Source organism: Hippichthys cyanospilos, chromosome 18, assembly GCF_059441005.1.
Source record: "Hippichthys cyanospilos isolate Australia breed blue-spotted pipefish chromosome 18, RoL_Hcya_1.0, whole genome shotgun sequence".
NCBI lineage: Eukaryota > Metazoa > Chordata > Actinopteri > Syngnathiformes > Syngnathidae > Hippichthys > Hippichthys cyanospilos.
Window position 1 is genome coordinate 9,381,931 of NC_142386.1, and position 18,326 is coordinate 9,400,256.

At 37.1% G+C, this 18,326-nt stretch overlaps 1 protein-coding gene across 3 annotated transcripts; it reads right to left on the reverse strand.

The window, feature by feature from the left end:
* Positions 1-1,089: 1,089 nt before the first annotated feature.
* Positions 1,090-8,952, reverse strand: LOC148408875 (T-box transcription factor TBX2b-like). Of its 3 annotated transcripts, XM_088440910.1 has the most exons (9): positions 8,833-8,949; positions 8,454-8,752; positions 6,990-7,257; positions 6,758-6,904; positions 6,572-6,648; positions 6,350-6,495; positions 4,650-4,781; positions 4,297-4,394; positions 1,090-3,404 (listed from the first exon to the last, which is right to left on the reverse strand). In XM_088440910.1, exons 1-9 carry the CDS (start codon positions 8,902-8,904, stop codon positions 3,042-3,044), a joined length of 1,602 nt encoding a protein of 533 aa, XP_088297036.1. In that variant the 5' UTR covers positions 8,905-8,949; the 3' UTR covers positions 1,090-3,041. The 3 variants fall into 3 exon arrangements, with proteins under 3 accessions (XP_088297036.1, XP_088297034.1, XP_088297035.1); XM_088440908.1 differs by having other exon boundaries at positions 4,297-4,781; XM_088440909.1 differs by having other exon boundaries at positions 4,297-4,781; positions 8,454-8,952.
* Positions 8,953-18,326: the final 9,374 nt, after the last annotated feature.

Genomic DNA, 18,326 nt, shown 5'->3' on the forward strand with positions numbered 1-18,326 from the left:
TATTAGAGGCGTTTCTGTGGGCGGGATTAGGGAGATTTCTGTTCCTGTCTGGTAAAAGGTCTCACCCACGCGTGTGCAGCATGTGTCATTACCAATCCTTAAAAACGCTCAAAATTTTTGAACGACATATTAATATTGACACCATGCGGCTTATTCGTGTGTGTTCACGAAATGAAATAGCCCGCTCCGTTGTATGACTGTATTTAATTAATGAACTGCACTTTTGCAGTTCATCAAATATACAGTAGGCCCTATATATCTTTTTGAATCAGGAATGTAATGAAAACCCGAATAATATTTGAACATTTAGTATTTAGCACAACTTCTTCTCAAAATATTACTATTACTACTATTTTGGATTAATATTTAAAATATTATGATTTGAGCCGAGGGATTCATATGAAAACGTGCAATAAATTTGCAACAATAAATATGCAACACATTTGCCAACGGGGTTTTCCTTTTTTTTCCTTTTTTTTATTACAATACCTATAATACACATCCAAGTGTGTGTACTCCTCGTCAGTACAACTGTAATCCACTAGATGGCTTTAAAATCCCGTATTATGCATTTGAAGACATTTAAACGATAATAACATATTTTGGGCTTATCTGACAGAAAATGTTTTGTCTTAACAATTGCTTGTTTTCTTTGATTGTGTTCGTGTTAAAATGTACAACTGACGTGCCGCTGTATCCCACCTACCAATTAAAAAGGATGCTGGAATCTATTTATTTCGCTTCATATTAAAGCGTGAGCGTGAACGAGAAAAAATGGCAAGGAGCAGCTGTGAAACTAAAAAAAACCTCTATCAGTTTTCCATAACTTATTTCTGTGATTAGTCACCAGTCAATGAAGGGACACTCTGAGCTGGACAACCATTCACACCGCCATTCAGACCTCTGTCACTGATTGGAAAAAAACAAACCACTCCATCAATGACATATAATCACCATCATGGGAATTAATGTAAAATTTTATATGAATCTGAGACAAGTATACTTTTACATTTATAAAGGCAGTCTTGCATCTAATTATGTGGCTGGTGATTGCACAACTGGTGTTTTGTGAATGCAAGAGGACAAATCAAAGATATGTGTTCTTTAATTCACTGCCTCTGTCAGTTTTACACACCGAGTGCAGTAGAAAAAGTAAGGTGATCACTTTCAGTCCCAAGTCTCTTTTGTTGATCCTGTCATCCTCAAACGGTGGGTGCAAGTTGGCTGTATTCATTTTCTCCTCCGCTTGAAGCCCAGCAGACTTCTGCAGACTGTAAAAGTTTTGTGCTGACTGCCAAACTTGGCTATTGACCTGCTTGCCACATTTCCAAGCCAGTGGGCATGTTCTCTCAGTTTGTAGCCCTGTTCAGTCAACGAGAAAATTCACACAACAGCACATGCACTAGTGTTTTTTGTGTTTTTTTTTTGTCAATCCTCTTCTGAGGCCTGACCTCTTGTTGCCAAGAGTGGCAAATTCCTCTCATGCTATGAATATTCCACAGGCAAAACAAAATGTATGCAATTTCATAACAGAAAAAAATATTCTTATATTTTCAAACAGGCAGGAATTGTATGTACAAAATTAACATAATGTCTTATGTAATTGTGCTTTTATTATGTAACTTCCCCAGGGATAGTAGTACTTTAGCAGACAACAACTTGATAAGTGCCTTTTAATAGTGAAAACACACACAACGGTATCCTGAGTTTGCTTATGAGTGCATAGTGTTGCTCTGCTACATCAAACATCATGTAAACATGGAAAGGGGGCAGGTGGTGAAATGTACACAAAACTTTGGCATTCAACTTTTGAAACTTTTCGTAAGATGTGCATTTTACAATTTGTGAAATGTAAAAAAAAAAAAAAAACTAATATAGACAAAAACAAACATGTTACATATACAGGCAGGTGTCATAAATAAAATTATAAACAAATGGTGGGGATTGGGCGAGATCTTGTACAACGAGATCTTGGAAAATTAAAACATCTCAAACAACAATTACAAAATCTTTTTTTTTTTTTTTCGAGGGGGGGGTTGTTGGGCCGCAAGTGCTGTTTACATGAGAGTTGTTTGCATTAAAAAAGAAGATCAAATTTGATCATTTATTATTAAGTGGATATTGGTTAAATGGTTTTCTGTGTTCATGATTGTTTTTCACCAACCCCCCAAAATGTATCCAGTATATTTTTTTTTATTTTTATCCTAATACCAAAGTACAGGATGAACTATTTATTTTCAAATTTTCAAATCACCTGTGTTGCAATATTTTGGTTTTTCAGTTGAAGAAATTAACGGTAGGCAAATAGTAAATTATTGTCACATCAAAGACAGTTTGTAAAAGTTGTAGAAAAAATAAAAAATAAATAAAAGTAACCTTCGCAGCAAATATGAATTGCAAGAATTTTGCTAAACAAGCTCAGCTGCATAGCTCAACCTGGAACAAAACCGACTCCTGTTTTGTGTTTACACAAAGAGTGCACAAGAGTGTTAATTTTTTGCAGTCTGCTCAATAAAAAGTGTTTTTTTTCAATGTTGCCAAAATCTCATCTCGTGGAATGTGAGTCTCATCCCATTCCTAATCAACTGTGATATGGTTGTTTTAAATAGTCCATACTTTCCTACAAATCCTCCAGACTCCAGTTGAACCAAGCATTTTTCATGAACTATGTCGTTCAATATTATTCGGGATCTTGCCCGGCTCTAGATCCCAGATTCTACCTTAGACCGTGATATTTTGACAAACAGTCCCACAGACATACTGGAAGTTTCTGTAGAAGGTTATCCCAGAAGAATGGAAGCGTCAGCTGCAAAGCAACTTGTCTAACTCAACTCATTCGCTGCCAATGACGGCGACTTGGCAGGCAGTGAATAAGCCAGCCCAGTTAAAAATATATTTGACGTCTGTAGCCGTCAATGGCAGTGAATGAGTTAAAACTTAATTTTAAGCTAGTGTTTGTAATGATATCATGATTTTTTTCTTTGTTTGGATTGATTTTTTGACATTGATTGAATTGAAGAAATATTCAGAGATGTTTGTAACTATAATGATTTATCAAACACAACTTTTTGAATGTTTGGGAGTCCGTCAGAGGAAATGTTCACTTTTTTAACAGTCTGATCACTGCTGGACCTGTTGGTGTGATTTTCAGGACTGGTCCCTTGGCTGTACAGTTTGTACTGCTCAAATTCATTTAAGTTAGAACTTGCTGTCAGCAGCTTTTGGCTTGACTTGGCAGCAGCTGGAATCTGATAGGGACTCATCCGCAACCATGGCAAGGAGCTGTGAAAAGAACGGTTTCTTAGAAACGCTGATGTTGAGGGGGCTGGAGTCATTGCAGTAGGTGATGTCAAGTAGCTCCATGGGTATGAAAGCAATCCTCCAAAAGGTGGGAGTGAGAGTCCCTGAGAGAAAAAAAAAGTACAAATCGCTTTTTGAACAGGCAGGAATTGTTGTTTGCTGTTGAGGTTTGGAATATACGTTATTCTTTTTTAATCCATTCCTCGAACATTTAAAATAGGCGAAGACTGATATTATCCATTATTTAAAGTCGTTTATCCTCACAAGGATCGGAGGCTTGCTCAGCTGAATTCAGGCAATAGGTGGGGAACATCCTGATCTCAAAAATAGGAAATTTTCTCAAATTGACTGCAGAAAATAAAAATGAGCTTTCATTTTAATCTACTGGTTACATCTTTGATCTGTCGCATGTCAGAAAATAGACAAAAATATTGATATTGTTTTTTTAATGTTAAAACAGATTTTTGTGAATACTTTTTATTCATTTATAACTAAACAATCTGTTTTCATAGAGGACTAAATAAGTTACAGAATTTAGTGGCGAGAGGTTGAACTTTGGACAAATTTAGGTCCATAAATAATTATTCAAAATAAAAAAAATATGAACAATAATTATCAATTGATTTGATAGTTGATTAGTTGTTAATTATTTGTTTGATTTAAATTGCTCATACATTTCCAAACTGATTTTAAAACACGTCATTGTGCAAATCTGAAAAGATACAAAGTACTTGAAAGACCTTTCAACAAAGCTCTGAGTTGGAGTTTTTGCTTTTTTGAAGCCAATATTTTCCTTTGGCTGAACATAAATATCAGCCCCAAATATCAGTTATCAGCATCCTTGACTCCAAATAATCAGCCAAATAATCACCTTACAAAACGAACTAAAAAACATAATGATCTTATTCTAGTAATGACTGATGTCTGTATGAAAAAATGTTCTTCACTTGAAAATACAATGCATGCTTAAATTGAGGACCCCCAACATCAACTAACCTGTGGCACCAACACATGCTGTGACAGATGAAACATGAATGGCGATGGCGAAGTGATGTTTTGGGAAGATACCCCACTGTATTCCGGGTCGTTGAATCCTGAGAAAGAGGAAAAGAGATGTCCCATAGATGTAGCGTGAATAGCCCCTGTCTTCATTGACAACTGGCCCTGCTGAAACAGCAAAGGTGGTCCAAATTCAAGACACTGCTGGCTGTTTGAGACAGCCACAGTCTGAAGATGTCCAGAACCGAGTGATGGTGACCTCCTCGTTTCCAATAACACTGGGGGTGTACCATTTTTCAATTGACTTCTGCAGCTTTGGGAGGAATCATTCTCCATGGGAAACATCTTACTCGATGTCGCTGCTTCCTGTTTGTCGCTCGTCACAATCAGCCGAGATGAAAATTCTGTCTGAGAACTACCGGCTTCACCGTCTTCCTCACCTTGGAGATCAATATCCGAATCGCTTATGGAGTTGTTGTCATCTGTTGGGAGTGATGGGGAGTAAAACAGAAGCAGCACATAAGTACTCGATTGTATATTTTGAGAGAAAACAAAGTCAGTGTGACTGAATTCTAGGTGCCAGACTTACGGCGGATTTTTTGACTGTTTTGGATCCTTAAATTTCAATCATACTTGTTGTTGGGACCTATGGATGCAGATATCAAGTATTTCTTGATACGTCTTCATCCGTCTCAGGAGGTGGCCATTTTGCTCCTCGCTGTTGACTGAAAATTACATCATAGCTGCACATGGGTCAGGTGATGGCCAATCACGGTTCACCTGTATTCTTAGTTTGGTCATGTGATAAGCTGAGTTGTAATTGGTCCTTTCTAGTTATGTGAAAAATGAAGCTTCATGATGAACTTGGAATTTTTTTTACTTGATGGTGCGCTTGGTTAAAACATAAATACTAGTGCAGTGGATATGTATTCAATTTCTATTGCCTGTTGCAACCAACACTGGCATAGAGAGGAGCAAAAAAAAAAAAAAAAATCAAAAGTGCTTCATGAAGCTTCATTTGGCAATTACCAGTCATCACCTGACCTCTGAGCAGCTTTAATTCCATTTCTCGCCGACAGCAAGTGGCAAAATGGCCACCCCTTACATGGATTTTAAAAAGATGCATTTTGCTTCTAAATTCATATTCCACAAACACAACATTAATCCAAAATGTTGTGTTTGAATGAGGGAGGTCACGCAGAACATCGTTGTAAAGAAAATATTTGACCTGACCTTTTCTTTGACCTTCCCCATATGTTTGGTGGACAGCAATAATCTAGTGTATTCAGTCACCTAAACATGTTCAATATGTGTATGACCCCAATGAACAATTTTGTTTAAACCAGTGATTGCTGTCGAGAACAATCATTGTTCCCGGGGTCAATATGACCCGGAAGTCTGTGTATTTATCCAAAACTGTCAAAAACTCTGTTTCTTGATTGAAAAGAAACTCACACACAAACAAATGCAATACTTGATTTATAACCTTGTGTTACGTTTGTTTATCTGGAGTCAATTTAATTCAATTCAATTGTAATCATGCTTATTAAAAAATCTTGTGATTCCTGATTCTACTCAGAAGGAGCAATAATATTCTTGGATTGTTTTGACCCGGGTTTTGATTATTTATTAAAAACCATTTGAACAAAAATGTATACAAATGCCATTTTTTAAAAAAAACTACTGTCATTTACTTTTAAAAGTAAATATCAAATGGGCCAACATTAAAGGAGGTTTAAAGATTTTGTCATATAACCAATGGTATTAATAGCAATTGTCAAAGAATGCTCTGACCTAATATATTTTAGACAATCTTGTTTTTAAACTGCCGTTCTTTTGTGTGGCAAATGTTATGCCCTTAAGCAGAAGCACTTGGGATTTACACAGTAACAAAAATCAAAAACGGAAAGTAGTGACTTTTGTGACTAATTTATGTCCTCCTGGCAATTCATAAATTAATTAGAGATAAACAGCTCTGTTCTCATGACACATTGGTACTCATGCAAAAACAACAGCAAACAGCTAAGAAACAAAATGGTTATCGTGTCACCTTGATAGTTTGGCTTGGATGTTATAGCCCATGATTCTTTAGGAGAGTGAAACGGGTCACTAGTTCTGGGCTGTTCCCACGAGTCATCCGAGTCAGCACAGTATGCTTTGTTCTCAACCGGTGGAGAGATGTTTAAAGGATTATTCCTGCAGATCGTGACGCCAGATTAATTAGGTGTTCATAATGACAAGCTAGAGTTCTGCGCTTGCAAGTTAGGCCTACCTTTTTTCTCGTCTTCCGTTCCCCGTGTCCCTGAATCCTTTGGCAAATGGGTTGTTGTCAATTTTTAGCTGTGTAATCTAATGCAAATAAACAATGTGCTGGTTACCTATCTCAAGTAGTCTCTTGCCAAAACAGTTTTCATGACATGCAATGTGTGAATTGGCTGTGTGTGTTTATTTGAAGTACCTTCTCGTTTTGATATGCAGTGACAGCAATAAACTCAGTCTCCGGGAAAACATAGGTCAAGAATGTGCTGTATGGAAGTTTCATGATGTCGTTGGCTCTCACAATATGAAATCGGGGCTGGTATTTATGCATAGAATTCAAAATTGTCTGGGAAAATCAAGAAAAAATGATAAAATTTGAACCAAAGAGAAAGACATTTTAAAAGTGATTTCCGACATGTGCAACTACTTACAAATCCATGTTTATCTGAGATATTGTTGGTGAGCTTCAGTTTATGGAACGCAACCGGCTTGCTCATCCACTGTTCCCCTTTGGACGGGCTGTCAGGATGAATGTACATGCGCTTGGGCATCTCTGGGTCTGCTTTTCCGGCTACTATCCAGTGGGAGTTATGAAATTTATAACGAAAGTCATCAACAGTGACAATGTCCATTAGCAGGATGTATTTGGATGCTTTATCAAGACCATTCACTTTTACTTTGAAAGGTGGGAACATCCTCCTGTAAGAGATGAAGAAAATAAATCATATGAATGTACTTTATTTTCTTTCAGAAATTACTATTTCCCCAAACTATTGAAGAATAAAGTTGTATCCAAATTGTGTCTGTTGGAACTTAAGGACACCCTTGGCCTTTATTAATAGTTTTAAAAAGCATTTAAATTTTGCAATTCCCTAGCTTTTAAACCTAACCTAATGTAACAAGTAATGACTTGGTCAAACTGTATAAATGGCTATATTTACATAAATGAATCCCAATTCTAGTTCAAGTTCAGATTTGATTCAATTAGCTTCAATCAACAAAGACACGCAATAAAGATTTTGTTTGTTTTCCTTTTGCTTATGAAAAGGTAGGATGAAGCTAAAGTTTAATGTGATGACAAGTAATGAATTGGTCAAACTATTAAATTAATATTCACACACATTAATCCAAATTCTAGCTCAGGTTCAGGTTTCATCAGTTAGCTTCAATCAACAAACAAAGGTAGTAAAAATGTTGTTTGCTTTCGTTTTGGCAATGTAAAGGTAAGATGAAGCAAAAGTATATTAGTGTTTATTATTAGTTAGCAAGCAAAAATTGCAACACGACAATTCAGGTTGCTCTTCTCACACACAAAAACAAAATAATCAAGGACATTTGTAGAAAATAACATTTATAAATCGGTATAAACTTTTAAAAAAATATGTCTAGATAAATTCGGCCAGTACTTTTGAGTTTTAACATTCTTTTGAATGCATTAATTGAACCACACATGTTCAAATAAATAAAAACTCCAATAATATACACCCTTAACAGTGATGGGCTTTTTAAGAACACCAGCTTCTAGAGACTCAAACACAGTATGATATTTAGGCAACGTTGTAAATTATTTGCGCCGTAAACAACTACGTTAAAGCCACAATTTCGAAGTATTTAAATTAATAAATAATCGACTTGTTAGTTCTATTTAACTTGACTAATAATTCTTATATGTGTTTTCTGTAGCTTGATTCTCGTGAATTACAATGAAAATTTTTCGTTTATTTTACTAGAATTAACAATTTGATTTATGCGTATTTTTTTTTATATACCAAATGCAAATTTTAGCTTCAAATTCTAATCTGTTTAATTTGGGCCAGGCATTTTTGTGTGTGTGTGTAAAATGCGTGCAGGAAAATGATCGGATTACCAATCCCTGACTACTTGGTCCCACTCACCGTCCTGATTTAGTAATAACCATCTCGGTTCCCATTTTATGAAACTCGTTCCACAAATCCTGTGATTCCAGGGTGACTTTGGGGTCGTCGCAAAATCGGTCCCCATGCTGCAGATTCTTGACGGATCGCAAGTGGGCCACTTGGTGCTGCCGGCTCAAAGCTGCGTGCAAACCCGCCTCGGAGCCCACCTGCTCCGGCTGAAGCCCGGAGCGGGACGCCACCGCCGGGAGGCACAGCTCGGGGGCAAAGGAGCCTTGTGCAGCGCTAAGAAATGCTGGCAGGGGCAAGGCACCCGGTCGCTGGATTTGAAAAGGATAATAAGCCATGGCGAGCCTGCATCAAGAGCTCCATCAAATGGGGCAAGAATTTTTCAGCCCACCTGCCCAGAATGCACGCTGCCCCATATCCCACAAAAGAGGAGCTCCTCTTTTTTGGGAGATAAAATAAGCATCCAAAAGCTCGTAAATCCCAGAAACTCCAAAGAAGCCCCAGCGAGGACAGGACAGTTGACCAAACATTGAAATTGCACTAGTCTAAAAGTTCTGCGCGTCAAGCTGTCAGTGCAGAGATGGGCGGAGTTTAACTTCCCAGACTGGAGGCACTTCAACACTTTGGAGACCTAGGAGATGTTTTATTCATGATGATTGTCACTAACATCCCCCCATTTCCAAAATGCTCGTCCACACACACAAGCCATTTTGAGCTCTTTTTTCCCCCAACTTGTCCTGTAGGCTACTTTGTTTTTTTGTCATCACAAGAATGACAATTAAAAATGTTGAAGAAAGAGTGGGAAACACTTACTTATGGAAAAGTTAGGAAGAAAACTGGTACGAGTTTGTGGAGGACGTCATTTTGAATCTTGATGACAAAGATAATCACAGCAAAAATGTTTATACATGAGGGAAAAATATGCCAGATTGAGATGCAATGCCTCAATAGAAGGAAGTAGAAAATCAGTTTCTATTGGGTCTAGTTTTTTAGAATGACAAAAAAAGAGAAATCAAGATCTGTAATCAATTAATTGCAAAATCTCAAATTGTTCTCACCTAAAAAAATTCTGAGACATTTATTTTAGATACATTGCATAAGTGTGGCAGATAAAAATGTTACCAAACAACATAAAAGTGACTTTAGTCATTTATGCAGTTTTAAGCTTGTATTTTATGCTGGATTTGAGCCTTTAGTTTTGACCATAAGGAGGAATGGTGCTGTTTTCTTTTATCAGAAGCCCAATCATTGAAAATAATCATTAAAATAAAACACTGACCACACCTGTTTGTCATAGGGCTGCTCAAATGCAGGGTGTTATTGGGTTTAGTTTGGTGAAGAGCTTTGTGAAGAATGGCTTGCTACATTTACGTCTTTGTTGCTATTGTTAGCTGTGGGTACTTTGCATTGAGGTGGTAGGTTAAACTTATTTCTATTTCTGATATGCAAGCTCCTTCTTACAATTAATGCACATCATTCTTGGGGTGTTTTAAGTTAAATTGACCATTCACAAGGCTGCCAACTCTCACATGCTCGTCCATTTTCATGTCTTCCCTTATCCTCGTGAATTTGTCCTCCTGCCCATAAAAGGATCCTATCAGATTATGCTAAACACAATGACAGCCAAAAAGTGTCCACATTACAAAACACCCGATACAAAAAAATGGAATTAACATAATTTAGAGATTAATTATTTAACTATGTAATTGATTGAATGCAATTCTTTTGTCCATCTGACACCTCTAATTTCATCAATGGGTTAAAATATAATGGAACTTTCAGAGTACAGCATTCTGCACAACACAATATCTGAATTAGAATTCTGTTTGCTGACATTGTGTCTCCAAAGTGTCTGCAAACTGAAGCAGCAATATCCCTTTGAGGCTCCTGATGGATTTTAATGCAGTACTGCCTGAGGGATCGAATGTCACCACTGTTCAGTGTCTGGTATTCAGAGTGATTCTTATAATGAATTTGAATACATGTTTTAATGATATTGTGGATTGTGGAGGGAGACGTACCAATAATTTAAGTGTAACTTGCCATGATTAAGTAAAAGCTAATACATTTGGCTTTGACTGTGTAATTAAAACATAGCCAACAAATTAACATGTGCACTATATTATAAGTGCGTGTGTGCCGTTACACCAATGTATTGCTGATGTGGAACTGTGTGTGGAAATATATACGAAAGCGAAGGTCCAGACTTGAGTGCACTTTGCAGGCTCCAGGCATGTGGGATTGTATCATCATTCCAACTTTATGACAAACTTAAGATGGAGATCATCAAAAGATACGGACTGTGAATGAAGGTGGAGCCTCAGTAGGATCTGAGAAACATTCCAGATGACTGTTTAATCCTATGTATAATTTTGACTTTTACATTTTCTATTTTATACACATGATGCACATTTTATACACAGTTTGTTATCCCACGACTTCTACGTTTCCGACATTCTATATGTACATTTCATATAAACTACTCAGTGGTTGTGCTCATATGTAGGGCTGGAAAGAAAGAATATTTAAAACATTTATTATTTTGTTGATTTGATCGACAAATAATTAGCAAATTGCATTTTTAAAAAGATTGATTTCCATCCCTCAATTTAAAAATCCCACATGCTTTTTATATTGAAATTGCAGTGACAATTTTTTTTATGATTGCTGGTTTGGTCTGAGCATGTCAGGATATCAGCACAAATAATTAATACAAACAATAAATATAAAAGCAGATGTTTGAACACTATATGCCTTATTTTAAATGTGATTAGTGGTGGCTTCTACATCTACATGAAATTGCTGATTTCTGAGCATTGTCTGTATTTGTTGCCTTTTGTTTACTGGTAAGAGATGATGAAAAAAAAACCTTCTAAAAAATTAATTTCCACAAAATATTGTGATTGGGCTGCAGCAAAACTGAATATTAATGCTCTGCTTTCACTGTTTCCAACAACTAGAAAGTGAGTTAACGCCACATAAGTAGTTGAGTTTTTAGAATCCTAGCAAGTCCATCTCCAATGCATTTTCATTCCTATGTGCCCACTCTGAAAAATCACTATGATTCCACAAGAAGGGCCACACTTTGAGAGGAGTCCCAGAAGTGGACCCTGCACCATGCTGGTAATTAAAAATGCATGTTTAAAGTCTATTTTTATCGAGAGCTGTGTCAAGAAACTCACACACACTGACGGGACAGAATCTGCTCGATGTTCTACATGAAACACCCCAGTAGGATCTCTATCATTTATCACATCGGCACATTAATGTGATAACTGCTGACACCAAGCCAAGAATCAAGCGGTTACGATGAATTCAAAGGTTTGTTTAGTTTTCGCCAATAAATTTTGAAATATGGCCTATGTGTATTTTGCGCTTGGAAATCATAGTACTGGACAATTCTATTTGAGGATTTACTTTAAGTGTGGTGGAGTTGTTATGATGACTCAACACCTCAGTGAAGAATGGCTTTGCATGTCTGCATCATGTTTTGTAATCATTTTTTATCAGCTTTTATTAAAAAAAAACACACACATCTATTTTATTACGTGAATTTATAAGTATCACATGTTGTACTATCATGCAAGTAAAAAAAGTCAGAAAAATACAACTACAGAACACCAAATTGTCTCCTAGGTGTGGGCGGGGCCACCATCTAGTTCTGCCCCAGGCTCTGTGTAAATAATTACAGAAAAGAGGAGCAAAATCTCAACACAACAGGCACGATTCAAATATCAGCTTGCTTCCTCTGTAGTTTTTTTAGCGCAATGTGAAAAACGTCACATCTGCTACATAGCTGCTCATTTTGATACGTAAACAATTATTACTGCCATCTAAATAAGTATAGAAACGGCAGTTAAATTGACTGCTCCTTCTGTTCTTAATTTCTAAGAACATTAAGTCCATAATATATAAAATGCTGGAATCTAAAAAAAAAAAATCTCCATTTGAGAATGCTGCTATTCTACTGCATTAAGTTTAGGAATTAATTCCACTTGCCTTTCTAAGCCTGCCATCCCCGCGGTATTACTAGGATCAAGACGTGTTGGGAATTCCCTCAGTCTGCCAGCAGAAGGCTTTTAGGGCCCTCACTTATCTCTACTTAGCCCAACTCGCCCCCAAGATTTTTGGAAGTGTCATCGGCAAAAAGTCACACGGAATGTGCAATGCCGCTATACTCTCGTGCTGGCCACTAAATATAGATGTTTTATTTAAGCACATGACTTAATAAATGGATTCCTATGTCATGAAATAAACTTGCTTATGTGACGTGTGTTTAATCATTTACCTGAATGTAACTTGTACAAACTTTTAAAACACATTCCCGCATTAGCATCTACATTTTATTCACACTGAAATGTTGTGGGTTCCCAGCAAGGTTTATGCGGAAACTGATCGTATGGTTTTTGTGAGCGTGTGATAAATAATTTGTTCAAAAACCAACAGTGATAGGAAACATGAAAATACAGATACTCACAAAAAAGAAAAAAAAGATTCAACTTGTTTTTGGTAAAAGTGAAAATGTGTCAAATTGAGAATATTTCACAAGAATGATTCAAAAATGGTAAACTAATGTCTTATTACTCCTGTTTTGGTTCTACAATTAGCGTTCCAAGTCAGACCAAGGTTTCTGATGACTACAAAATATTGAAAATTCCAGAACTACGTCACATGTTTTATTAAATGCTTTAGAGCTTTAAAAACATTATAATATAATAAACAATATGATATCATCTGATTAAATAATGCTTGTTAAATTAGGTTAAAAAAAAATCAAAGTGGCCCTTTCATCCTTCAATTTTTCATTTTGTGGGCCTCAGAATAAAGTTTAGACACTCCTGGTATAGACTTTGTAGTCTTTAATTGGATACTAAACTTATTTACACATTTAAAAAAAAAAATACTAATGCTCTGCATTAAAGTAGAATACCCCAGAAGCACAATGAGAGGGCAATCTTTAAAACAAACTTTAGTTTACCAAATATTATGTGGACATAAACCCCTTGGAATGCTTTTATTTTGAAGTTGTTCTTGGCAGCATTTTGCGGTTTATGAAGCTCTTGACTCATTTTATTTTGCAGATTTGAGATCAGCTTTTCACAAACTGTTGCTCCCAAGTCTCCTGAATTGAACAAATGACATTCAATTGACATTTAAGGGCACCATTAATGATGTATTTACATTGACATTGTACTATACGAAGCTTGTTGCCAGCGCTGTTAATGTCAGTGTCATCCAGCATAAATTAGCCTCTAGCTAGCAGCGTTTGGGTGCAGAGAGCGGTTGGATTAATTTTCAGTCTGACACAGTTGCTGTTCCTACTGATCACTTTTGAACAAACCACGTTGACTCAAATGTAGGGTACATTTAGAACACTTATGACATTTTTTTAAAGAGAAAAGTAGCTAAGCACAGTTTAAATGTAAGTAAAAAAAAAATGTTCATCAACAAAATAGTAAAAGTTGGGTGTTCATAATTAAGTGTAGTATTTGCTCCTTGGTATTTATGAGTGTTTTTTACCCAGCAAAATATTATATTAGAATGTTTATCAGGATACTTGCCATTTGTTTCAATTTTTCTGAAAGCTATCCGAATAGCAAAAATGCTAGCTAGCTGCAACCCTACTTATACGATTGATATCTGACTGTATTTAAGCTTCAAGGTTCTCAGTGACACATTGTCAGAATGTCAAGATCTCAAGCTTTCATGTCAAGCTGTCTCCCTAGTTTTTTCTAGGTCTCTGGATTTCTAAGTCTGTTCCAGGTATATTTCCTGGTCTAGTTTTCCAGTTATAATTATTTCTCTGATTTTGTATACACTTTTACTTTTCCACCTCTGTGCCCTTTCTGCTTCTGGGTCAAAGTTCAGCTCTTCTTGTGACTTCTTGCCTCTTATAATTAAAAATGTCCACAGTTTTGGTGACATAATGAAGTCTGAAGACAATCAAATTAATAGAAATATATTTTACAAAGACAAAACCCATTTTCAAAGAGTATTGTACAACCATTGGGCTAATCGGTTCAGTGAGAGGTTTTACTAAGGCACAGGTGTCATTTTGGGAATCGAACTGTAAAACGCTTCTCACCCTTGGATCACAGCAATGGCCCCTTATGACATTTCAATCCAGGATTCAAAGGTTTGGTTGGAGTAAGCGCATTAGAAACTACTGGAGGTCAGATTGGAACAAGGCTATGTCTGCGGATTAATCATTACTTCCTGTCATGGTTGCGCATGGCAACAAGTGCCATTCTCAACGACGATTTTACGCACTTAGCGTAACTTTCAGAACGTCACTAACAGAACTAACTAGCAAAAATGTCACAATGATTTTTGGAAGGTCTTGGTTTGAGCATATCAATGAATATTTGATGTGCTATGCTCCATTCTTGTTAACAATATGTCTTAGACATTTGCTATATCTATTGTTAATGATAAGAGTTTTTGTTGATAATGATGGTACTTTTTACTCAATTAATCAATAAAACGCGTACAATTGTGCATGTAGCGCAAACCATTTCCTTGACGGCGGGCCTATCTGTTTGAAGCGATTTAAAGGCGGTTAAGGATCTTAACCTGAGGAACCCTTTAAATCCAGTCCCAAAATGAGAACGCCCATTCCACAGAAGAACACAATTACCGCAGAGAGAATTTTTACAAGGCTCATACTCGAAACACCTTTATCGCTATCAACAAACCTGCCCAATTTTCCATGACGGCAAGTCACACCTAAGAACTGAATGCTTCCTGGAAACCCAGGTCATTTTCAGAAGTTGGTGGTTTCTAAAAACAAACAAAAATATTGCATGGCTGCCCTTTTTTTTTTTTCAACAAACAGATTTCCAATTTGGCAATTTTTCATCCACGCATGTTATGAATGCAGCCTGAAATTTCTCCATTCCCTCAAATAAATATAGCTTGTCCTTCTTTTCAGTAGCCTGTCGGCAGCCGTGTAACCTTTATAAAGTATATTGAGCAGCAGGGCTCGTTGCCATTTAAAAGATTGATTAACAGCCAGTCGAGACACTTTAAGCAGGAACTCTCACCTCCGACGTGCTAATTCGGTTAACTTATTACACTTATCCTAAGTCTAAATCATGCTCGAAAGTTCCCACATGTGTATAGGGTGACCAGATTTACAACATTTAAAAAAGTTCACTGAAAATGAAATATGCAATTCATTCTCAGCAGGAACCATTTATGACAAATGTAATCGCTAGTCAATCTGATTGGGTTGATTATTTTAGCTAATGCTAAACGCTATAGTGGATGACAGGTCAAAAGACACAAACATGTCAATGGACTCTCCATGAGCCAACTTTTTGCTCGGTCCTGGTGTTGTGTAAATGGAAGTGAAATTTGTATCCGGTGCCCCATGTAACTTGAGTTGAATGTGGCTGTTTTTATTTTGGTTTATCAAATAAATAATAAAATTTTTCCAAACCCTCTGCAATCTGCTCACAGATTACTGTAATCATTTCTGTTTTATGCATTTAATCGTATTTAGTATTTCTCTAGATGTTTGAGTTATCCTACAGTCGTTGAACGCACCTCCTGTGAACAGTGTGAGCATGTACTAAGTTACTTTCATTTGTTTCTCCATGTAGTTACCAGTTGATACATCCAAGCACTTATTTTGCTGCAAAACCTTGTTCATAAAACTGAAATTCAGTTGGCATAACATACATCGCTGTCCCAAATTGGGAAGGTGCCGCCAGAAAGCTCAGCTGGCTTTTGTTAGTTCTCATTTTCCATGATTTTTTGAGTTACGGTGTCACGTGAATGTGATACAAGCCAGTTTAAATTCCTTTTTATTTTGTTTTTCACATGAACCTCCATGACAACTGCTTGATTAACACACACATGGACCAGATAATGGGCTTGCTGTATGAAAAAATATCTACAAATAACAGAAGTTTGGGTCTAAGTAAAACGGAACTGGCGAAATCTGTACAGATTCGGGAAACATGGCTTGAAAATCATGACTGTCTCGGTTAAAACGGGACGTCTGATCACCGTGGGCCCTAGGTGTCCAAATATTTTATTAAGAGAAGCTGTGGGCCTCTTCAAAGTAGACAGCGAGTCGTAAATGTGACATGTGGCATGTGACCATTTTAATCTGTATCCTATCAGATAATACTGAATTGCTTCGTTTTTACTAAGGCCGTTGGTGGAAATAGTTTAACACAATGTTTATCATTGTGCTTAGTTCTTATGGGTGTATAAATGCACACTGTGGGAATTATGTACATAAATATGTTGTCAAGGAGGCTACTGTGAAAAGCTGGCCTGTGGGTTAAAGGGATTGTAGTGAGTCTTTTGTAAAAAGTACCATAAATTAACACAGTTCACATGAATGAATTATACTGTAAATGTCCATGTGATAATGGACAAAGAGTACAGATGAGCTGGGAGGCATGAAGCCAGTGACCCAGCACTATGGGAAATGGGAAGCCATTGTTGTGTAACAAGTTCCTCTTATTTGTTGCTATCTTCAAGATCATCACTCACAGGATGCTCATATATGCGAATTCCAGGAGGCTAGAGATAAATGAGATAGGAGGATCACCAAACATTGTGGGAAAAATATTTAAAAGAGTGAAAAAACTACTAAATTGGTTCAGGGTTTTTCATGCTTAGTTGGGACTAGCAAATCACTGCGATAAGTGAATTCTATGAAGTAGGATTCGCCGCCTTGGTGGTCATTGTATGCATATAAATAAAGTGTATAAAATGTGTTAGATAAAACCTTGTCTACCTTTCTTTCCCATGCTCAGTGATCTCCAGAGGAGGCTAAACAGGCATGTGTCTTATTTTAGAGACAAACATTAGTGTCTTTTACAACAAATATCAATCAGAGTGCCACCAAAACACCACAAAACACAACACCCATTCGCCACATTGGAAAATTCTCTTAAAGGGCCATTCCCGACCCTGACTTTAATCAGTAGACAAAGAGAAAATTCTGCAGAATTGAAGTTGCACTTGGGGTAGCGGCCGTCGAACATCCACCAAACTGGAGCCACGGGACAACAAAGAGGCAGAATTAACAATTCGGCATTTTTTTTTTTATTTTGCTTCGTTTTTACGTGAGATTTTTTTTGGGGGGCCAAAATGCACTTATTTAATACCCTGACTTTGTTGATGTAGGATGACAAAGCGTGGTTTAGTTTGAAGCAAAAGTGCCTTTATTTGCGGTTGAATAAGACTGAATATTAACAGGCTGTTGGACTGGTTCACTGAGCGTGAGCTATTGCAGTACATCAGCTTGGCGCTACTGTAAACCAATGACGTAAATTGTAAGGTATTAGCAATACATGATGGTCGACATAAAAAAAATTAAATAAATAGATAAAAAATATGAAGCACTGAAGTCGGAAAAAGAGAAGCACAAAGCGGCAAAGCAACACCGCAATTCCAATAACATTTGATCGGGGCGCGTAAAATCAAGAGACCGCTTCGATCACATCCCTGATCTGCATGAGAGGAAACAAGGTCACGTCATCTCCTATTATCCTGAGAGGTCTTCCTCCTTTTAGTGCTTACCCCACAGCCTCCCAAGAGCGTCAGACGGCAGACCATTAAAACCCTGTTGGAACACCACTGATACTGTCAGAAGGAGGGCAGCAGACGTGAAGAGAACAGAGACTCCACCAAAGGGTGCGGGAGAAGACGTAAAGTGGGAAGCTGCACATAAATGTTGACTTGAGAGTGAGAGTGGTCGTGGAAAGCGGAATGAAGTTGTGGAAAAAAAAAAACATTAAGTGTTAAGGTAACTCCCACTTGGTTTGCTGTAGATGCATATTTGTTGGGAATATGAGCAGAAGAGTCAGGAGACAAGTGGGAGACACTAGTGATGATGTGCCGGCTAATGCAAAGTGACAGTGT